Source organism: Leptonotus elevatus, chromosome 17, assembly GCF_054856555.1.
Source record: "Leptonotus elevatus isolate MCC_2025b chromosome 17, RoL_Lele_1.0, whole genome shotgun sequence".
NCBI classification, from domain to species: domain Eukaryota; kingdom Metazoa; phylum Chordata; class Actinopteri; order Syngnathiformes; family Syngnathidae; genus Leptonotus; species Leptonotus elevatus.
Window position 1 is genome coordinate 3,561,400 of NC_141255.1, and position 23,541 is coordinate 3,584,940.

The window sequence follows — 23,541 nt, forward strand, 5'->3', positions numbered from 1 at the left end:
CAAATATAGGTTTTCATACTCTTAACAAAAGTAGAAAAATGTTAAACTAATAAAAATAGTTAAAATGAATTTTTGACATCTATAGCCATCAACTCACGATTAATAACACATTTTATATCTGTATTTTTAATTTTAAAAAATTCTAGGTTTTCATATTCTTAACAAAAGTGGAAAAAAATGTTAAACTAATAGAAATAGTTCAAATGAATTTTTGGCGTCTATAGCCGTCAATGGCAGTGAATGAGTTCATAAAGTATAAATAAAACCCAAAATAAAATTAATATTACAAATTACAAAGTGAGAAGCAAAGTTATTTACAATGAACAACGTAAATAAAAAAGTTAAGAAGTAATACATGAACAGAAGATAAATAATTGTATTTGTGTTATTTTGGTTCCTTGTGCAGTTTAAAGAAACTTTCAAGAACGTGCCTGCCGCACATCCAATTTGGAGTAAAATCTCGCAAATAATGACAGTTGGAAGAGGACGTGAACGACAACGAAGAGAATAATTAGCTTGAGATGCAACACACGGTAAAATATCCTGACCTTATTCGGTTCATAGATGAAAATAGAATGGCACACCAAATTAAAATGTAATTGTTCTCAAAAGGAATTCAGACCACAAATCCACTTTAGAAGTTGGCAACTTGGCAAACAAGGCATCCTCGCTTTATTAAATTTGTGCCGTGATGAATCTAACTTTCAAAGAGGTATTATTCACTGCACTTTATCTCATTCAAAGTCTGTGGACTATTTGATTTGTGGAAACAAACTAAAACTAAACACAGAAATCACTGAATGGTTTGCAACCTGTAGATGTTAAAGAAATGCTGATTGATCATAAACCCAGTAGGGCTCTGAGATCTGCAGACTTTTGGTCAATTGGTGGCGCCAGAATTCAAAGTAAGCATGGCGTGCCTGCATTTAGCCGTTATGCTGCTCATAAATGGAATAAGCTGCCAACAGGAGCGAAGTCAGTGGAGTGTAAATGCTTTAAATCCAGGGTAAGAACCCCACCACCATCACCTTTAATTAAAGTATTATAAAGATATTTTTTATTTATTTTTTAATCCTACTGTTCTTTTACTTTTAAATGTTTTTCTTATTTAAGTTTCCTGGTCATGTGTTTAAATATTGCCATTGCACGTTCTTTTAGTAATTTTCGTAAGCCACTTTTATTTTTTGATCATTGATCTTGTCTTGACAAATGTATCTTGAACTGTTTTGTTTGTTTGCCTTGCCTCATCTTCCCTAATCAAAACCAACAAAAGGCCCTTATAGCTCCGTCGGGAATCTGTGTGTAAAAACCCATTTGATATTCTAAAACATATTTATAAATTATTTTTTTTCTCACACGCGTCAGTCAAACCCTAAAATACTGTAGTATGCGGTACGTAGTGATTGTTGCAGAAGACGGAGGAGGACCATGATGACGTCGTGGAGTCATTTTTGAGGAAGACGACCAGCCGAGCACGTGACTAGCGGTTTAAAAAAAAGAAAAAAAAAGAAAAAAAAAAGAAGACTTCCCTTCCTCAGCGCTTAAGGTCACACCAGGACGCACCCACGCGAGTGTGCGTTGCGGCTCGCCATGTGGTGGTTCACGCAAGGTTTGTGCTTCTTGCCCGTCTTTTTGGTGGCGTGGTCCTCCAGCACTTTCATCCTGGTCTACGTCATCGCGCTGTTCAGACGCGACGTGGACGTGTTGTTCCCGTACATCAGGTGAGAGACAGACAAGAGTTTCTCGTCGTTCGGGCCTGAAAAGTGGCTCGGCGAGTAAGTTTCGTTTCGTTTAGTTTAGTTTCGTTTCGTTTCGTTTCCCTCTTCCGTTGGCTGCTACCCAAATTCCTCCAGCGCGGAAACGTTAACTGTTGATTATAATGCGCATATAACTCTCTATTGTTAAAGCAGGAGAATTCTTTAAAAAAAATAATCAGTTTGAAGATTTGGCTGTTGTCAATTTTGCAGTGACACAGGAGCAAACCCCCCCGAGAGCTGCATATTCGGATTGATGACATTTGTTTCTGCATGTGCAGGTATTACACACGTACACGCTACAATATTCATCATTACAACGTTAAAAAAATAAAGAATAATAATAATAAATGGGCATGCTGGTATTCCTATTGTACATTCAGATATTTTTTTTTGTATTATATGATTATTAAATAATATACATATGTTAAATCTCACTCAATCATGCACTTCACAAGGAAACAACATAACAAAAAGGATGTTTGATGATCCATTGACATTGCATCGTCAAAGAGAGCAAGACAATAATTTGTTAAAAGAAATATTATATTTATATGACACACCGAAAAGAGAATTGTTGGACCAACTTAAGTTAGTCCAAAGTGAATATATTAAGTTTAATTAATTGTGAGTTTGTTAAACGTAATGCTTTGGATTAACTTAATTCAGGTGAATATATTCGGTTTAATGAATATAATAATTAAACTTAATATATTCACTTTGGACAAAATTCAATCGAGTGTTACCAATTGAAGCAATTTTTAAAAAGCAATCTTAAATTGGTTCAACAATTCTCTTTCTAAGAATGTACACTTTTTTTTCTTTCTTTTTTTAAACAAACACAATTCAGAAATGAGCATGAGTTATTCATGCAATGCATTTCAAAAGTTCACTTTTTTTTTGGTGTTACTTCTCATTAGTCACACGTTCCTGGGAACAAAGCAACAAGCGGCCATTCATTGTGCCGCCTTGTCACGCTTCCCACAAATGTCTCACTTCTGCTTTTGGAGGAAAACGAAAGGTGATTGAAAGGGCTCACGCACCACGACAAAACTGCACCTGCGTATGTGTGCGTAGGCGTGGCCACCGTCTACAGCAGGTTCAAGTTTGTGGAGAAGCTGAGCGAGGAGACGAGGGTGGCGAGTCCACGCCTGAACAAGACGGCGCTGGCGCTGGGGATGCTCGCCTGCTTGGGAATGTGCGTGGTGGCCACGTTCCAGGTGGAGGCTTCTTCGTCGTCGTCGACACGCACGCCATCAAAGGTTGCGTGTTTGTTGTGTTTGTCAAGTGGTGGCCTTTGATTGGCAGGAGACGACGGTGACGGCGGTTCACGATATCGGGGCCTTGCTCTTCTTCGTTACGGGCGTCCTCTACATCCTCTTGCAGTCCGCCATTTCCTACCACGTCTTCCCGTACGGCTCATCCGTGGTGGTGTGTCGGGCGCGGCTGGCTGTGGCCGTCATCGCCTTGCTCGCATTCTTCCCAAGTATCCTTTTTTTCTCACGGTCAAGAAATGCTGAATTCTGAAAGTGTTGTGTTTTTCCATTCCCCATCTCCATAGTTTTCCCCATTACTCAACTCAACAGAGCACTTTAAAGCAACCATCACTGTAGAGCAGCAGATACAATGAAAACAGCAGAGGCCCCAAAATTGAACCCTGCGGAACACCATACGTCCCATTATACATGTGAATTCATATTTCACATATTCGTCCAACCATTTTCTATTTATTAATTTTTTTTGCTCGACATGGTATAAAGCCATTACAATAATAAAGAAATCAAACATATCGACATTCGGGTTGTCACGATACTGAAATGTCAAACTCGTTATCGATACCCAGGAAAAAGCTCGATACCATTTTCGATACTGCGGAGATTAAAAAATGAAATACTTAGAAAATGCATAGAAAAATATTTGTATTAACATTACCGCAAATAATCAATTACATTTAATGATTAATAATCAGAAAATGAACAGACTATCACTTTTTTACATGCAAATAAATTATTAATAACATAAATGAAAGAATACGCTAGGGCCCGACCGATTAATCGACTGACGATTATAATTGGCCGATTATTGCCCTTCAAACACCGGCCAAAACAATCGGCCAATTGGACCAAAATGGCCGATTATTTTAGCCTGGAAATCCAGACTCACTCGCGGGGTTTGCCAGAGTGAGTCTGGTTAACCGTCCTATCAGTCGCATTTCTGAGGCGGGGCAAACCTGAGCTAACATACAGTGGAATGAACCAATGAGTGAAGAGCGGACCTGACGTCAGAAAAGCGACTCGCTGAAGTATTTTTTTGCGGTGACGGAGTAAAAATCCAGCATGGCTACTAGCCGAAGAGAGACAGTAGGGAACGACTAATGTCGTTGTTGATTCATGGTGTCATTAGCCACTCCGTTTTGATAGTCAAACAGCACTAGCGAAGACAACGTCACGCAAATAGACGAATTTGATTGGCCGGCGCCAAATCGCTGTCTATAGACGTCTGTCCAGAACCACTTTCTTTTTTAACTCTTTGACTGCCAGACGTTTTCAGAAAAGGGATGCCGCCAGTGCCAGCCGATTTAAGCATTTTGACTGATTTTCAAGGTCCACAGAAAATGTTCTGTTTGGACTATGGAAACACACGTACTACCAAATGAAAGATTGGACTTTCATCTTTCATCAGAAAAAAAGAGTTTGTTTCTACCTTATTCCGTTCTTTAGTAATCAACAATAGAAAATGGTTAGTTTGACCCAATTTCGCCTGTGTTGGACCAAAATACGGAGAAATCAAGCTTTTAGTGAAACGATATTATTTCATGCATTCTAGTGAATTTGACACTTCTTTTTGTCCATGAATGATGCCACAAACACCTAAATAGTGCTTTACTTCTATAAAACACTACCACCAAGAATGAAAAAGTGTTTTTTGATAGCAAAATACGTTTATTTACATTCAACAGTGTAACAATTTGACAACAATTTGGCAAACTATTTACAAATGTGTGCAACTGTGGTGCTATTTACAAATATGTGGATGTTTCAACGACAGTTTTTCTTTTTGTAACACTCTCCTGCGTGCAAGGAGACGCAACAGCATTTGCACAAGATTGCCTCTTCGCGTGCGCCACTTTCTTGCCGGCCGTTTTTTTCCGGGGAATAGCAAGTATATACTGCAGTGTCATCAAGTCTAATATCAGGATCATGCTACGGTTACGTTACGGTGGTGTTACGTCTCGCTTCCCCGTGTCCTTCAGTTGCTATACCGGGTTGGTAGGAGATGTTCTGATCCACTCCATTCATGGTGGCATCGTAGTCCAGAAACAGTGTCTTCTCCGTGATCAGACTGTACCCGCTCCTCCGATGAATATGCATTGGACTCGGGGTACTCTTCATTGTCCGATCGAATGTCCGCTTGTGCAGCTCCGCGTTTTCCGGCCTTAGCAGCGCTAGCCGCGCTAGCCGCGCTTTGCCGGTGGGGCTTACTACGTGTTCATAACAGTCACGTTGGCGTAGAGCTTCATCTTCTTCATCATCATCAATCTGCATTGGTCGATGCCAACTCTCCATCGCCCGATCGAATGTCCGATTGTGTAGAAGTACCCGGCCGGCTATTGTGCGCGTTTTCCGGCCTTAGCAGCGCTAGCCGCGCTAGCCGCGCGTAGCCGGTGAGGCTTACTACGTGATAGTAACAGGCCAAAGCTTCCAACTTTGGCGTAGAGCTCGTTGTCATCATCATCGTTGACATCAATGCGCTTTTTAGTATTGATTGATGCTTTCCGTCTTTGAAAAAAATGCTCAAGCTGAGCTGCTTGTAACCGGTTGCTTGGTCAAGCCATTGTGGCTTGGATCAGCCATTGTCTCCTCAACACTCTAGCTCCGCCTCACGTCTTCTACTGACGCCCACGGTGGGCGGCCCATCCAACCTTGTGCAAAGAGAGTCATCGCTGCCCTCTAGGGGCCAAAACGAGTCTTTGACTAATCAGATCAGCCTGATTCTTTCAGCACAGCTGCCCAAGGCTTTCCTGCACCCGTTTTTGAAAAAAAAAAAAAAAAAACATAGGGGACGTCTTTTAACGTCCTCGGCGCCCTTCCCTAGGTTTATGCTAAACGTTTTATAACGTTTATGGCAGTCAAAGAGTTAAGAAAGTGGGTGTGGTTCGCCAGGCTACGATTATTTTCACATTAAAACATTAGCGTTGAATAAAAACGAAGTTTCCGACGCTGTGAAAGTACCCTGAATGCACCGTTTTGCTTGCGTAGCATTAGCAACTAGCAAGTGTGTAGCATATGTTATTCTGATTGTCCCTAAGCGTCCTTTAAACTGTTTAATGACATCACAGTTGGAGTTAACTGTAAAACTAAACACACGACAATAAGAATTACATCCACTGTATATTTGAATACAAAACATTCTTCGTTTTTAAAACATCGCTAGCCTAGCGCTAATGCTAAAAACGAAGGGAGGATCCCATTCAAATGCTAACAGGAAGTTAGCATCGTCGTCGGGAGCGTTTTTCCTTCAAATAACGCAAACCAGGCATCTTGCTTTTTCTTGTCCATCAAGACTGGCTGGTTTAACATATATATATATATATATATATATATATATATGCAGACATTTTTGCCAGGAAATGTTTTCCCTTGACGGCCAAAACCCCAAGCTGTCATTTGTGCATTTTTCGTGAAGCAAAGCGACCTGCACAGAGATGCGGCAAGCGAGGTGGGTGACAAGGACGGATGACCGTCACATGAGACGACAACGCTGACTTGGAAGTTGTGTTTGTCAATTTCAGGATTATCCCTTCCACATGGCCAGCGCCGTGTGCGAGTGGATCGTGGCCTTCAGCTTCGTCTGCTTCTTCCTCACATACATTGACGACTTTAAAGTCAGTCTCACACCTTTTCGTTTCTTTTCAAACTGTGTTTTTTTTTTTTTTTCGTGGTTAACTTGTCTTTTTTCGTGTCCTTGTCTCGCAGCTGTTTACCTTGCGGGTGAAGACCGAGATCAAGTAGGATAAAGCAAATCGCACTTCCTGTAGCATTTCACATGCTACTGCACGGACCTCACGTCCGCGAAGAAACTCTTGCACTTTGCTCCACTCTTGCGACAGGATGGAGAGGAAAAAAAACATATTACGAGAAGCCAGCGGACGCATGATCGACGAGAATTGTGGTCACATGACGTTAGCCACTTTTATTTTTATACCTTTCTACAAGTTGCTAGTGTAACTGTGTCTGACTGAAAGCACTCTTAACATTTCATGTATTCAAAAAAATAATTTTGAAGTAAATTTTCAGAACTATAATCTTCACAGGTAATTTCACAAGGAATTTTTTGAATTTCACGAGGACTGCTGGAACAACTATGAGTTATCTATCATGTGCTTTAATGTGCCATCCGGGTAAAAAGGGACCATGATGAAAAGTATTCATTTGATTGTTAATTTAACACCGATGAGCAACAATAAAGACGCTTTTGACATTTTTTAAAAAATATGTATGCATATGATTTGCTGTGTCTATTTTGGGTTAATGTTGGGTAACCCTTTCTAATCACTTTTTGTTGCAAAATCTACTTTAGTCATGTATGGACAACTAAACATAACGATACTAGTTATTGAGACCTTTGTCGCCCCCTTGTGGCAAATGCAAGCATGACATCATTCATTTTACAAACCGCTGATCCTCACTTTGTCAAATCTGTCAAAATTTTAGAGTACACATTTTTAAATACCTATATTTAAAACATTAAAGGGATATTTTACTCTTGAACCATTTTTAGGAATAAAAAGTTAATATTTTGTCTAGAATTCATTTGATAACTTCATTATTTGTCATGTACAATGAATACCTTTAAAACCACATTTATCAACTTGCTGTCGACTGAAGATGACATCACCTGTGCTGATGAAATTGGTAACGACCAATCGTGGTTCACCTGTTTTCTGAGTTTGATCAGCAAACCGAGTAGTGAACTCCATTCAGCAGCAAGTAGAAAAAAAATGGCTTTTTAAAGGCATTAATTGTTCATGGAAGTTATCACATTAATTATAGACAAAATATTATGTTCCCTTTAATACCAGTTTTGCACAATTACAATGAAAGGTGCTTCAACTTGATGATTTTAGTGTCCATTGTCGCCCTCTAGCGGCATTTGCTAGATTAACCTTTAAAAATTAAAATTTATGATATCAGTTGTATAACATTAATATTTACACCATTTCACATGTTTCCAATTCCAAAGCAAAACATCTCACATTTGAATGTTTACGTTTGAATCCTTGTGTGACATTTTAAAGCCATGTGAGCTTTCTGGAACTATCTGTTGTCAAATGTCAAATTTCACGTTTGGAGTGTTCACTTTATACTAAAGATAGATGTGTTCAATATTAGACTTCCACACATCTACTCACTGCGTCTTCACCACATGGACGGCCAGCACAGGAAGTTCTGCAGGGGAAAAATCATCCATCATCTGTCATCGGGACGTTCATCAATCACTGGAGGCATTCATTGCTGCACTGTGAAGTCAAGCAGTACATCAAATCCATAAAGGCTATCAAAACTTTGAATATTTGTAAACACATTTTTTTGGTAAAACTTCCCCTAGCATAGTGTTGATTTTTTTGTTATAATAAATGATTTGTTCAGTCACTGTAATGTGACAGTTTTAATAAAACCTATTGTAAAAAGTACAAAAGACAAAAAAAAAATATTTTTTTAATGAAGGCATCTATTTTGTGCTCCTCGACGGCAGCAGGAATCACAGCCGCGCAGTCCTGCATGTTGATGTCTCCCTCCTCCAACACTGGTGAGGATCGTCATCGGGACAGGCTTCTCCAGAGCTTGCTGATCATTTGAATCACATCTAAAACACACAGGACTGCTACTCTGGAGGACCAGGGTTGTCTACCCCTGAGGTTTATTTAACCCTACCACAAATTACTGTTAGTTTTTGACATTTCCTTCTTCATTGCAGTTAAATGGTGGATTTGCATTCAACTTGTACCATGAGCATTTTGACGCTAAAGAGGTGTCCAAAAATGGCCAAAAATATTAGGTACACCCCACTTCTTTTGTGCTGGGGGTTTGGAGTGAAGTGTACAAGATGACCAAATTATTAGGTACACCTCAGTTCTTATTCATAAGTGTACCCAATTGGGCATTTGACATATTTTTGATGGTAGCTGTCATTTGTCGGCGTCTAGCGCCCCCCTTCTGTAATTGTCAGTAATCGTCGGTTCGACGTTTTATTTTACCCACACTTTCGTTCTGTTGTCACTTTGGCACCGCTACTTGAGGATGACCGACAAAGGTGGGCATTAAGTATTGTCGGACCGTCCTTCAATCCGTCACTGGTGTCAGTAGTCCTTTAAATCAAGAAAGAAAAAAAAGAGGACTGATACTTCCCTTTAGTCGACTTAATTCACATTCACATGAAACACAAGATTAAACTAGTTAGCATGCTAGCCGTAAAAAAAAAAAAAAGATAGCATAAACTGGCGTGATATCATACACGAGCTTACACATATAGCCTATTTACAATCATCTTCTTGACTCAAACATTTAACAAACAAAAAACTAAGTAACAAAATATTAGGTACCTTACCTGTGTGCGCTCCAGTAGTAGACTCTGCCTCTGTTGCTCACTCGCACTCTTAGTTAACTAGTCCCAAACAGGAAGTAATTGTATGACCCAAACGTGAAGTAATTGTTTACAAAAATATTCTTGAAATAACTTCGCCCAGATTTTAACAGAACCTCACAACCATAATGTTTATATGCAAATAAATGCATATAAATAAAAATATTAGATTGATACAAATATTGTAGATTTGTCATGTCACCGGCAAAGTGAAGAGACATAATTTGTCCTAATTCGTCTGGTTCCGCCTCCTTAGCCAATCTATTTTGTTTAGATTCTACTCTAAATTCTCAAAATCTCCCTGGCGTGTTCGGTGTTGTTTACATTGTATTTTTTTTTCTACATGTTATGTATGCTGTTTTTTAATTAAATAAAGTTCATTGTAAAAAAAAAAAAAGGGGGGGGGGGAAAGAAGCCCTTTTGGTCTATCATAATTGGGAACAAGTCTCAGCAAAGATCCTTTATTGAACAGGAGTAGTCACTCTCACACACACATATATTCAACGCAGTCCTCTTTAAGTAACACACAAGAACAAACACACCACACGTCGGCACTTGACCGGGTGAGGGATTATTACACCCACGGACGGAAACTCACGTAAATAAATAAATAAATATTAGGTACACTCCAATTCTTGTGTCTTTGGGTACATAACGAGGTGACCAAAATCGCCAAATTATTAAGTACACCTCCGCTCTTGTACTTAAATGTATCCAATGACGTGTACAAAATGTCAAAAACGTTTTGTTTCCTTGGGCAAACACTGGGCTTTTTATTCCTGGTGATTAAATTTTAAATGTCTATTTAAAGGGGACTTATTCAAATGAGCGTAGGTTTTTGGCAGTAAACGTTATGAGGGAAAACATTCATTATTTGAACAGGCTTACGACAACCATCACATTCAAAAGCACTCACAACAAACAGTCAGGTCCCAATACTTTTCTCATAAAATAGCACACAACAATGCTAACACTAAACAGTAATTCTCAGCAATACTATTCACATAGTACACATACACATGGCAGTCTTGAGCTGTGGAAAAAAAAGAGGGGAAAAAATTCTCCAGTCTCCTTCATGGTTGTACAAGTCATATTTTATTCCATGTGTGCTTTACAGGGTTATAAATAATGGCATAAAATTACAAAAATCAGCGTGCTGGAAGCCCCAAGCCTATTTACATAAATGTCACTCCAAATACATCATCTATAGAATCATCTAGTACGTAAGTCTTCTTTTTGTCTTTAGCTTTTGTTTCCAGTGCCACAAACTGTCTGTTCATCTTTTACATTACAGCTATCAACAATGAGTTGGCAAAATATTTATGTACATTTTATAGCCTCAGATCCCGTACGTACAGTAGTTGAACGCCGTCCAGAGAGGAGGGACGGAGGTCCGCACATTCACGCTTCTCTTTTGTGTGTGTGTGTGTGTGTGTGTGTGTTTTTAAAGGTGGGGGCAGTCATCAGTCTCGAGCGCATAGAAAAAATAATGTGACATGAGGACGGCAGCAGATGACAATTGCACAAGATAACCAGGGGGGGGCGTTATAATACTCTCAGATTAAACATCGATACCAGTCTGCTCACCTTGAAAAATTAGTCAAAAATGATAATAATAATTCAAAAATAAAACGGACACATTCCCTCTTGTCCATCTCCATGGCAACCTCCCCCCCAAAAATATTGGAGCAGAACATTCAGTCCCCCGTGCGTGTGTATGTGTTGGTCCGGACATAGTAGTCAAGCTTAAACGCGGAACAGAGAGGGAGGGGGAGTGAGGGAGTCCATGTTTGTAGTCCTTTGAAAAGAGCGGACGTGTTACACCTGACAAGGTCCGTGTGTTTATGGCTGGCTACATTCTTTGATTTCCACAGTAAAAGACATGAGCGTCCGCCACTGCCCTGCAAAATGAGATGACATCACTTATCGAGAGCGCCCTCGGCATCACCCCGCCCCCTCCCTCAGCAAAATGGCCGCCATGCGTCTCACGAGCCACATGCTTTATAAAGACCCCAGCGGGAAAACATTTTCGAGCAATCCGATGGAACCAAAGGAACAGAAATGGCAACAAAACCATAAAGCGCTCCTTCTGCTTGTTGCTGTTGCTATGACAACGGCCTCCCAGACAGCTAAAACACTGCTGCACCTGTCAATCAAGTTGCCAGGGGGCGGGACGCTCGGACAATTAAGAAGAATGCAGAAAGAAAGGAAAAAGAAAAAGGAAATGACTGATTGACAAACAGGAAGTGGGGGAGAAGACGCTGCCCCCTAGGGGTGGAAACAGAAGTGCACCGCAGCCCCTGCCTTGAAAAACAGCCCAACGTCGTCATGCAGGTGGCCTAACGGAGGAGGAGGAGGAGGAAGGGCTGGCGGGATGCTTTTGCTTTTGAGTCCCGCTCACGCCCACGCCCCTCCCCACTGACCGACAACTCCGGCGCCGCCCCCATACCCGCCCCCTCCTACGCCCGCCCTCTCGGAAAGGCACGCACACGCAGGGGGTGCACAAGGCGACATGTTAAAAAATAGTGGTCTCGTACTTGGTGTTGACTCCTCTCTTGGCCTCCTGACCCGGCTCCACTATCCACGGCACGTTGGCGTGGCCCTTCTGCTCCATCGACGCCTGCTCCATCTGAACACACACACACAGAAAAGTCCAGTGAGAGAGACGCTAGTACCAGTGTATCACTTTTGTTGCTGGATTTAGCAACTCTTTTCCCCCAAAAGTACGTAATGGCCGCTCTTTAAGTAGAATAAAAGTAACTTTATCAACCAAAAGTAGTTGGACTCATAACCTCATCAAAAATGGTCCACCGCTGCCATCTAGTGGTCAGTTGGCCATCAAGCCAATCTAAAAGAACACTTTGAAATGACTTTTTAAATCTACGTGACATTTTTACGTGATTACGCAATGGCGACGTCATCGAGAGCGACCATCCCTTTTGGCAACAACGGACAGACCGAGACCCAAAACGTGATGTTCAACAGCACCGATGGATGAAATGGGAACAAACACTTCAAGCGCATTCCAGCCAATCGCAACGCTCGCTTTGGTTGGGATACTTCAATGTCAATTTGATGAGTATGAGGGGGATGATGGAGAGGGGGGGAGGGGGGGGGGTTGTTGGTGGATATCAGTGTCATTAGAGGTAACAAGGCTCATTTCCACACGTCACTGCAAACTCATGATACACACACAGAATCTTGTTAGAGGATTAGCAACACACACAAACGCCACATCCTCATCGTCAAGGTGGTCCTTGGCGGCAGCCGAGCTCAGCCGGATGACAAAAAAAGCCTCAACAATGACAACGACTTCATTTGTGGGAAATTACAAAAGGCGGATTTAAATAAATAATACAAATTACATGACAAATGTGAGACTTTCTAACTTGGGGGGAAAAAAATGTTTTTTTTTGTACTGTATTTTGTTCCCTGCTAAAAGTACTTTTTTTGTGTGTGTCTGTGACAGGTTGTCTAACGAAAATTCGGCTTTGTCAAAGACTTAAAAAAGAAATCTTAAATTGCATAAACTTCTGTTGTTGTTTCTTATACAAAACAATGACATTATTGTTTGGTTTTAATTTTGGGGGATTGGTGATAATATATATTTTTTATATATATTTATTTTTTTCTGGCAAAAATATGCCAAAAACAGGGGGAAAAAGTATATTCAGAAAAAGAGAACAAAAATCATTAAAACAGAAAAGCAATTCAGAAAAGAAACAGGAAAGAAAATATCTAAAAATGGGGAAAAATATTCACAAATATTCAGAATATTAATTAATATACGGAAAAATGAAAAACATGATTCCATCAAACTGAAAAAAATAAAATATATATATATATTTAAAAAAATTATAATTAGTCCCCAATACTTTTTCTCCTTCTGTACTAATGTCCCCCCCACAAAAATAAAATTATATATATTTATATAAATTTAAACTTGCCAAATTAGCATATTTTCTTGAAAAGTAATATATATATATTGAAAATCATTAACTTCAGTTATTACTTAATTTTTTCTGGAACTTCAGTTATTACTTTCTCGATGCCTTTATAAATAATAATAATAATAATAACAACCACATAAAACACTACAAGTTTAAGGAAAGGATTTTTTTTAAATGAAAAAAAAACGAACTTATCTCTAAAAAGTACAACTCTTTTACACAACATTGACTTTTTTATGGAAGAGGATTAGGGCTAATGAAAAAAAAATGTTGTCAGGATTCTGACTTTATTCTCAGAATTCTCACTTTATAGACTTCAATCTCAGAATTCTGGTTTTAAAGTAAGAATTCTAACTTCATTCTGATTAAGGTCAGAATTTTCACTTTAAAACCAGAATTCTGAGATTAAAGTCAAAATCCTCCAAACCCTTTTTTTCCCGCCGCTTTATTCGCCCGCCCTAATTCTCTTCTGTAGACTTTGAACTTCTTCTGGAAACAAACAAACATTAAAAAAAAAAAAAAAGGTTATCCGTATTTGATCACGTTTGTCCTTTTAAAACCTTTTTCCGTTGAAAAGATGCAACCTTGGCATAAGCTTTCAAGTGAACAGGAAGTCATCCACTTCTGACTGAGGGATGGCGGGAAGGGGGCGGGGTTTTGTTGAGCCACACAAGCAATACGGCAGCACTCACAGGTGCAACGCCGGCGTTGGCCCTCCCGCGCAAACGCACAAAATCAAGCGAGAGACGAACGGGAAGGAAAGGAAAAGTGAGAAGGACCTGCGACGGAGCGAGATGGAAGAGTCGGGAGGGAGGAAGAGGAGGAGGGTGGAGAGGAGGCCGGTGGGGGGTGTAAATGTGGCCCAGTGACCAGCGGCCCGAGGGGGACATGGTGACCTGTACAGGGGGCATACAGAGGTCACACAGAGGTCAAAGGCCGCCCAGAGGAGATGCGGGAGCGCGCGCACACGCATGCGTGAGGACAATCGGCGACGCAATGATGGCAAGCAGGGTCCTCGGAGATGGAGAGCGGCGGGCTCGTTACGTGAACGGCGCTGCAGCACGCACACACACACACACACGTGTGGAAATGAAGGCTTAATGGCATGTAACAGTGGCGCATTCAGCAGATGTGGCTTCACACGCGCGCGCACGCACGCACGCACACGTCGCCGTCAAATCCGTGGACGGAATCGCAACCTGCGTACGGCTCAATTCAAATACATTTCAAGTACAAAAGTATTTGGACATGTTCAGGAAGTAAAAATGCTTAACTTATTCACTCCCAGCCATTTTCACTGAAGCAACCCCCTTCGCTCCCGGCTGTTTTACTGGATTTGGACTGATTTTGTAAAGGTCCACAAAATAGAACCAACCAAAAGAAAGATGAGTCTCTTCTTTCATCAGGAAAAAAGTATATTTCTAGCGGTTTCTGTTTTGCAGCAATTAGCATTAGCATATAGCTAAGTTTCATCATTATTCACAAATCCGTTTAGAGTGGGTAGATCGGCTTTTTTCAACATGGCCCTGGTTGATCTCTTGCACTCTGCTGCCACCTGCTGGCCGTTTTTGTCATTACTACCATTGCTGGGAGGGGGGCTTTTTATTGGAAAAGATTTTTCTACACAAAATACCTTCCTTGAAAGAAAAATTGATTTATTTTTCTTCTTGTAAATGTATGACCTTATTCACCAGTAAAGCTGACAACTTTTTTGATATAATGGAAAGCATATTTACCAAATTCTTCCACACCAACTCATTCAAACTTTTAACCAGGAAAACTACCTTCTGCAAACAAATTTCTCTTTAAACACACACGCGCACGCACACACACACACACACACACACAGTGAGGCTAGCTCATCAATCAGCCCAGCAGCAGGACGGACGGACGGACGGACGGACGGACGGACGGACACGCCGGACGGTCACCACGGCGTCAGCTCGTAAAGCGCAGCGAGTTCCCCGCGAGATGGCGAGCGGCGTTCGGGCGGGCGGGCTTACGGATTTTCGGATGTTGACGCCGCGCGGCTTGGGCACGGGTTTGCCGGGCTTGCTGTCGAAGCTCTCGGGCAGCGTGGACGAGCCGTGGCCGCTCTTGCGCGCCTGCAGGGCCAGCTGGTAGGCCACCTCGAAGGCCTGGCCCAGCGTCAGGATGATCTCGTACGCCAGGTTCTGCCACGGGAGATGAGGTGGCAATAGCGTTAACGTCACAGATTTGACAGCGATTGTTTTTTTCCCTCCGATCAATCGGCCAATAATCAGATGATTATTTATTTTTTTTTGTTTGCATTTGAACTTCTCTGTCTGTCTTTTTCCAGCGCACGTACCACGTCGAAAGCGGTGAAGACGTGGCAGTAGTGGTGGCTGGACTTGAGGTCTTTGGTGATGTAGGCGAAGGTGGACAGGTCCTCGGGATCCTGAGCGGCGCACGAGATGTTGCGGATCTCGTGCTCGGCGATGATGTTCTGCGCACACAAAGCGCAGCGGCGTGTTGTTATTCCGCGTCTGTCTCCGGCGAGACGCAAAACAAACGCCATTTATTATTCAGCGCGTATTTCATGCAGTGTTCTTGCTTTGGGAGCTTTTGTCCTGCGGTGATGGCAACAAGAAGAAGAAGAAGACTAAAATGGAGGATGCTTGGCGCCATCGCACTTGATTTCATTTGGTTGGTTTGGATTGTCTACTACAAAAAAGCGACAATCATATTTGTGCATATAAAAGATGTATATAACTGATGAAATAAAAAATTAAATGAAGGCCACCTTTTCTGCCGAAGAACATGTATACATTAAAACAGTGTAGAAATAAATAACACAAAATGTAACTTTCCATATTTTTCGTGCAATGAAAAGATTGAAAAAAATTAAATAAAATACAATTTCCAGCCAGTTTTTCACCATTTTTTCCCCTTAATTTGCCAGTGAGAGATATTATAATTCCTAAAAAAAAACATGAGATTGAAAATTAAATTAAATTACAATTAAATTAATATTATGAATTTAATTAAATAAGTACAATAAAAAATAAACTTTGTAAATAATGAAAAAAAAGTATTATGAAAAACAAAGAAAATTATAATAACATGAATAAAAATAAAAATACATTTAAAATAAAAATTGAAAATGAAAATTATAAATTCAAATTGAAAAATAAATTAAAACAATACAATTAAATGCAATTAAAATTGTCAGTGGACAATGACAAGATTATGAAAAAACACTTAAAAAAATATATAAAATAAAATGAAGTATCATTTCGACCGCTTTTTCTTTTTCCATAGTGAATGATGCCAAAATTATAAATACAACTATTGAATTACAAATAAAACTATTGAATTACAAATAAAACTATTGAATATGTAAAAATTTAATAAATGTCGACATTGGGCCAATTTCTCAGCAAACAGTCCAAAGATTATGAAAAAAAAACCCTACTTCAAATAAAATAAAAATGAAATAATAAAAATAAATAAATACAAAATAATAATAAAATATATTTAAAAAAAATAGATAGATGAGAAAAATAGTTCTTGTTACCTTATTGGTGGCGTCGATGAACTTGACTCCCTTGTAGGACACGGAGAGGATGATGGTGGGCACCTTCTTCATCTGCTCCGTCGACTTCTTGGAGGTCGCCAACAGAGTGTGAAACAAGCGGAAACAAATCACTTCCACGACATGACAACGGACGGACGCAACGACTGCGTGAATCTCGGCCGTGCGCGTTCGTACCCTCATCTTGGCGCAGGCGTCGTGCGTGGACTCGGTGCCCCTCAGCTCCTTCACCAGCATGGAGCCCAGGTACTGCACGCACAAAACCACATCAAACCCCCGACAAATGGACGTCTAATCCAGACCAGATGGTTCGTCACATTTTAGAGCAAGATTAAAAGCTTACATTTTTTCATCAATTTTTCTGAGACATTTAATCCATTTAGGCTGCCGCGTCCTCAATATCATCTGTCCACTTGATGGAACGGGACAAGTTTGGAGTGTCTCTGCGCGGGATTTTGTGCGTCAATAGAAAAGTAGTGAAGGTTTTATAAATTGTAATTTATTGGTATTCCTGTGTTGACTGTGTGCCTTTAAGAGGTGTGGCCAAATTAGTAAAAGTGTGTATTGACTTCGGTAATTTTGGGGATTATTTGTATTTATCAGAGTACCGGTAGTGTTAACGTACTTGTTACTTTTACTTGAGTATTTTCATGAAGACAAAAAGCTACATTTACTTTTTTACATTGAGCTACGTTTAATGTTTATTTTTTAATCGATCGATTATTGTTTGCTATTTGTTTTGATTTGTCGGAAATTCTTGTACCTCGGGAACTGTCACATGATTCTGGTTAACCAATCCAAGGCAATTATTAAATTGTGATTGTTATTGTTCATTTCGGAAGATTTAATTGTTTTAAATTTGTGATTTTGCACATCCTTATTTTAAATTTTTATGAAGAAATTTTTTTTAAATGTCAAGTTACTCACTACTTTTTTAACTAATCACATACTCAAGTAATTATTTGGGAGGATACTTTTTACTTTTATCTATTCTAGCTAACTCTGCTAGTGAGTGACATCATGATCTTAATTTGGTATAATTTTTTTTTTATTTGTGTTTTTGACATCCAATAATGGGCTGAAAGTGCAACGGCGACTGCGGCTCATCTTGCCCACACGCGAGGGCATCACTGCACTGACAGTAAACACGCACCTCCATCGCGAATTCCGGGTTTAATAACTAATTTATTCTGGCTTTAGACTATTTCGGATGCAATTCCACTGTTGACCACAAGATGGCAATTTAGTTTGAGACAAATTTGAAAGAAGAACAAAAACATAATTTGTTGATGATTAATCTCTTTAATCCTGCTTTTTATCCTTACAGAAATCAACGTCTGTGCGTTTATTTTATAACGTAAATCTTTGGGCCTGATTATTGATGTATATTGCAAAATAATAAGAGCTATAATATTTGGAATGAGGGTTAGGGGTCCGATAAGGGGACTCACGTAAGCTTCGTAGTCGCACGACTGAAAGATGAGCTTCTCGGGGTGGTGCTGCCAGTACTGAACGGGTGTTGACGAGGTGGCCTCGTTCGGCGGACGCAACGTGATGGGCTCGCACCACTCGCCCGCCTGCAAACGACAGCCAATCAGACATCGGCGCGACACACATTCGACTGGCGCCTCCAGTCACCCACCATGCTGACTTGCGCCATCTGCCGCTCCAGTTTGGATCGCGGCACGTCGTCAAAGTAGTTGTCGTTGCTGCGCTGGCGCCGTCGCGCGTCCGCCTGCATGATGAGGTGCTGCACGTCCAGGGAGCCGCCCGGGACCCCCGCCGCGTACGCCGCCGGGCTGAGCTGGGGGGGAGTGTGGTTGCCGCCGGGCTCCTGCGCACAAAGCCGACAGGCGGTCGGGTCGGGTCGGGTTGGGACCGCCGGGTAGGGGAGGGCTTCTGTCGGGACCCGGACGCACTCACCCGGAGGGAGACGGCCCGCGGGGGTTTCTGTGGGGTGTCCTCGTGGAGTCGGTCCCCCAATGAGGCCAAGATCCGTTTGCGGTGCCCAATCAGATTAATCTTCAGAACCTGAATGGAGTGCAAAAAGAATCACAGTAAATACTTGAAATAATCACAATACATTTATATATATTCTAAAATAGATGAATAAATACATAAATACATACATATATACATAAAAATTACATCAATAAAATAAATAAACAACGTATTAATTAATAAACAAATAAATAAAAAGGGTAGGCTAAATTGACTTTTTGATGTGATTGTTGTCTCAAGGGCTTTTCTCCCAAAATTTCTAATTGTATTTATTTAAAAAAATAATAATATTTGGTTAATAATTAATCCAAAAATCTTTAATTAGATTTTTATTATTGATAGTAATTATTTCCCCCCCAGATATCTTGTAATGGGAAATGTATTTATTTATTATAATTTTTAATTATATTATTTTATTATATATATATATATATATATATATATATTTAATATATTACTTGTTTTCAGATTATTTATAAAGATACATTTCTCCAAATGCTGAATTTGAACAAAAAAAAAAAAGTATTCTTAAATGTTTTATTTAAAAGTTTTGTTATTCGTGTATATGTGTGTGTGTGTGTTTTTTTTTTTAAATAAATTTAACAAATAATGTATCCAAAAGATTATTATAACATTTTAGTTTTTATTATCATTGGTAATTTTTCAAAATGTAAAATTTTCTCCAAATTTCCATTTCTCCTATCAAATATAATCTATTTAACTTTTGTACATACGACACATTTCATGACTTGTATTCATGATCATTTTTATTGAGTGCAATATTTTGACAAGAGCCACTTTTGATGTCATTTGCATGATGTTTTGCATTTGTCAAGTTAAACACTACGAGGGTCTCGTCAGACCGTCTTCATCATCGAAGCTTGAAGGCAGCTCGATGCAAATGAGCAGCGAGTAAATCAAAGCATTCCACATTTGGAGTTGCGTAATGTTGTCTCCAGTGGGAGCGCTAACCGCTAACCTTGCCGCACTCTGACTGCATGTTGTCGTCATTTCTGGCGCTTAATGAATGAATCATCTGACGGCGCGGCCATCAAACGCACGCTGTGCTGTTTTTGTGCTGATTACGCCCAACGTGCATACAAACACACACACACACTTGGACGCCATTAAAAGGCTGCATTGTTCCCGCGGTCACCAGGCGTCCTCTGACTGTGCCAGTTACCAAAAAAAAAAAGAAGAAAGACCAGCGGGAACACGACGGCCTTCGGCGGGGACGTTTGCACCTTGGCGCACCAGCCGGTGCGACTAACCTCTGTGTGATGCGTGCGTGGTGTGTCTGCATGTGTGTGCGTTTGTGGTAATTAGCTTCAATGCGAGGCCTTGCCGCCAGCGTAATGATTCTCCCAAAAGGCCTGAGTCACAGGCACACACAGACACACAGACACACACACACCCCCACACACACGGGCGCTTCAATGGCGTCGCGGTCTGATTTGAGAACCTTGTATGTCCAATTACTGTTTTACAGAATTTATTACATGAGTTATTTATGTCAAAAGCAGATTTATCAAAAGCAGTGGAATGTACCTAAAATGGTCGCTTCAAACCAAAATGGCAGACTTTCTATGTCTTTTCAATCACGGTTCCTTGAGAGTTGTTTTGTGGGTTTACAACCTTAAGCATTTCTGGACAATAACATGTGACCTCACTAGTCTAAACATGACATTTTGATTAATATACCATTTGTGGAAAATGAGTTATGAAGCAAAAGTCAGCCGTTTTTATTCATCTCAGGGGGCGGCCATTTTGCCACTTGCTGTCGACTGAAGATGACATCAATGTTGCTCAGGGCTCAGGTAACAACCAATTACAGCTCAGCTTCAGAAAACAGGTGAGCTGTGATTGGTCGTTGCCTGAGCAAATGTGATGTCATCTTCAGTCGACAACAAGTGGCAAAATGGCCGCTGCTTAACTCATATTCCACTAACACAATATCACCCAGAATACCATATTAAGACTAGTGGGGCTGCATAGAATATGTTATTGTCTTTTTTTTGTGGGGGGGGGGGGGTTCCCCTCAAAATGGCAGACTTCCTGTGTCTTGTCATAAATGGCTTCTTGAGACTTTTTTTAAATGTTCACCAAATTTCATATTGCTCAGTCAAGTTAGCTTCAGGGGCTGATTTTTCAAGATGGGCAAGTTAATGTCTGCTTTAAAATAATATTGGAGACTTCCTGTGTCTTTTCACTTTTTTTTTTTTTACTAGAGTTTTTTTGTGGGTCTGCTCATGATAGACACACGTACCAAATTCCATGCTGCTAAGTCAAACTGGCTTTTGGGGCTCCACTTTCCAAACGGTAGTACATGCTCAAGTCTTAATAACAACGCTTGGGAGATGCGGCAGTCACGAGAACATCATCTATTTAAGTACAGCAGACCTCAAGCAGAAGTTCACCTGTTGCCATGGCAACACAGAGCCGCATCCGCAGACACGCGCACAACTCAAACACATCCAGGACCGTATGGACCAAGGAGGCAACGACGGTGGCGCCGCACCGTTCGCATGCAAACGACCCCTGCCGCACGCGGCCGCAACCCAGAAGCCAGTCGGCGCCGAGTCGCCCGATGCCATCCCGCACAGGCGCCGCTGTCCGTTTTTTTTATGTCGTTAGCGAGCAGATTTCCCGACTCCGCTTCTCCAGCCGTCGCGCTAATCTCGTTAGCGCTGCCGTTAGCGCAGATGGGAGCGGCCTTGATCAACGGATTAAGGCGACGCAAATAAAGAAAAGCTCACAGAGAGGCTGCCGACCAGCCGGGAACACCAAAGACGCAAATTAATTGGAACGAATTCTCTGTTAAATCCACAGAAAACAGCCTCATCCACTTTTGTGGACTCAATAGCCTCCTGATGAATGCGAAGTCATGACCTCAATGAGGTCGTGCATCGACTCCTTCAGAATCGATCCCGGTGGGTCAGAGAGTCACCGGCGTCAGGTTACCGCCAATGGACTCCACTGGAGATCCTATTGATCCACGCTCGCCTCAGTGTCATCTTGGGAGTAGCGTGCAAAAAAAAACAAAAAAAAAACTTCATCTCAAGTTCTCAAAACATGTCAACAAATAATAGTAACAATATTCACAGTTATATTAATAATACTAAAATGAACTGCATTTGTTGTATAGAATATAATTCATATTGAGACTGCTTGAGTGTATATTTGATACTATAATATTGCATTTTGGTACTTTAAGGGAATCAATTTCATTTTTTACGACTGTTGAACTCGTCTTTGCACCTGAGCCACCAGCACTGGGCTAATGTGTGTGTGGAATGGATCATTAGCATCGACTGGCCCGTAAATTGCCCCCTCCCCCAACACACACACACATTTGTGATGGGGGGGTTGTATGTCTTGGGGGGGGGGGGGGTCTACGACTGGACGGTAACCACAGACCAACTGGTTGCCTAGCAACCAGCACGAGCCACCAAAGAAGAGGTTTGCAATGTGTTGGAAGTGATAAAACCGTACAGTAGCCAATGGGGCGGCTCTGCGAGGGCGGGCGGCCAATAGCGGAGTGGCATGAAGAGGCCCGCCTACACGGAGACAGATGCATCTCCATTAATAGCAGGAGGAGTGGAACTAGACTGTGCGTGTATGTGTGTGTGTGTGTGTGTGTGTGTGTGTGTGTGTGTGTGTGTGTGTGTGTGTGTGTGTGTGTGTGTGTGTGTGTGTGTGTGTGTGTGTGTGTGTGTGTGTGTGTTAAATGCTGCAGGATCAACATGAAAACGAGATCCCCTCACTGCTCACACATGCACACACACGCTAGGATGAGAGTTGATGCTATTTTCTGGGTTACTAAAATACTTCAGAGGGTTAAGATGAAGCGTGTTTCATAATGCAGAGCATCAGCGCGCGCGCACACACGCACGCACAGGCGTTAAAAGTCTAAAGTAGTAGGCAATAAATACATCGCACACCGTATGCAACCAACTATACGCATATTAATACACAGTAGGCGGTATATGTCCATATTGACTCCAGTGGGAGGCTAAATGTCGCCCAAGTATAAAAAAAATATAAATAAATACGCATCGTATTCCGCAGTAATAATGTCGGTCCAAGTGTCTAAAGATAGATCAAGCCAAAAAGGCGAGCCGAGCCGTCGTGGGCCTTCTAGTGTTGCTTATTCCAGACGTCACGCAAATGGGTCACACGCCGAGAACGCCACGCTGCTCACGTCAACATGATTTATGCTCTCTAAGTTCCTCCAGTGTCGTAGCATCCAAAGAAGCTGAACAATTTTTAGCTAAATGCGGATGCTCCGAATTTCCATCACGCCATCGGATCGCGTTGTATTCCGTTAGTGGTTTCAACGGACCAAAATATATACACTGCGCCGACAAAACCGATGCCTAAAGCGGGTTAGCCTGACTGTTAGCAGCAATGCTAATGGCAACGGCTTAGAAACGTGCTGATTTTTGTAGTCGGCTCGGTTAACAACCAGATTATACTCTCCTTGATAATTAATGGTTACAGTGAACTAACCAGACTTGTAGCATGCTAACATTAGCGGCTAAGTAAGTAGCCGGACGCTTTTTTTGTTTTTTTGGGACACCAGCAACAAGTTTACTCGGCTAGATTAGTCATGTCATAATGTTGCTGCTTTAACTGA

General features: G+C 41.1%; 2 protein-coding genes and 1 long non-coding RNA gene across 4 annotated transcripts in view; 1 reads left to right on the forward strand and 2 right to left on the reverse strand.

Annotated features, from left to right (window-relative positions):
- The first annotated feature begins 1,499 nt into the window (after positions 1-1,499).
- On the forward strand, positions 1,500-7,247 carry dram1 (DNA-damage regulated autophagy modulator 1). Its single transcript, XM_086060195.1, has 7 exons — positions 1,500-1,721; positions 1,968-2,035; positions 2,832-2,974; positions 3,063-3,240; positions 6,415-6,473; positions 6,547-6,639; positions 6,731-7,247. The coding sequence occupies exons 1-7, from the start codon at positions 1,591-1,593 to the stop codon at positions 6,764-6,766; spliced, it is 708 nt and encodes a 235-aa protein (XP_085916321.1). The 5' UTR covers positions 1,500-1,590; the 3' UTR covers positions 6,767-7,247.
- A 919-nt stretch (positions 7,248-8,166) lies between these two features.
- LOC147159282 (uncharacterized) lies at positions 8,167-9,537 on the reverse strand. Its single transcript, XR_015090585.1, has 3 exons — positions 9,363-9,537; positions 9,017-9,123; positions 8,167-8,274 (listed from the first exon to the last, which is right to left on the reverse strand). It is a non-coding gene; the product is annotated as an uncharacterized LOC147159282 (long non-coding RNA).
- A 933-nt stretch (positions 9,538-10,470) lies between these two features.
- anks1b (ankyrin repeat and sterile alpha motif domain containing 1B) overlaps positions 10,471-23,541 on the reverse strand; it is a 76,030-nt gene continuing 62,959 nt past the window's right edge. Inside the window, exons 20-28 of one of the 2 annotated variants that reach the window (XM_086058956.1) lie at positions 18,828-18,935; positions 18,547-18,738; positions 18,356-18,481; positions 17,082-17,153; positions 16,887-16,970; positions 15,678-15,815; positions 15,352-15,522; positions 11,936-12,027; positions 10,471-11,299 (exon numbers count right to left, since the gene is read on the reverse strand). In XM_086058956.1, coding sequence (XP_085915082.1) covers positions 11,251-11,299; positions 11,936-12,027; positions 15,352-15,522; positions 15,678-15,815; positions 16,887-16,970; positions 17,082-17,153; positions 18,356-18,481; positions 18,547-18,738; positions 18,828-18,935 — 1,032 coding nt within the window. In that variant the 3' untranslated portion in view covers positions 10,471-11,250. Of the gene's footprint in view, positions 11,300-11,935; positions 12,028-15,351; positions 15,523-15,677; positions 15,816-16,886; positions 16,974-17,081; positions 17,154-18,355; positions 18,482-18,546; positions 18,739-18,827; positions 18,936-23,541 lie in introns of both variants that reach the window. The other variant, XM_086058955.1, reaches the window with a different exon arrangement.

Excerpts from the sequence above, each read along its gene's own strand:
- dram1 (XM_086060195.1), top strand. The coding sequence starts at position 1,591 with ATGTGGTGGTTCACGCAAGGTTTGTGCTTCTTGCCCGTCTTTTTGGTG. Across the intron at positions 3,241-6,414 it reads CTTGCTCGCATTCTTCCCAA|CTGTCATTTGTGCATTTTTC; the intron begins GTATCCTTTTTT and ends CAAAACCCCAAG. Across the intron at positions 6,474-6,546 it reads ACAGAGATGCGGCAAGCGAG|GATTATCCCTTCCACATGGC; the intron begins GTGGGTGACAAG and ends TGTCAATTTCAG.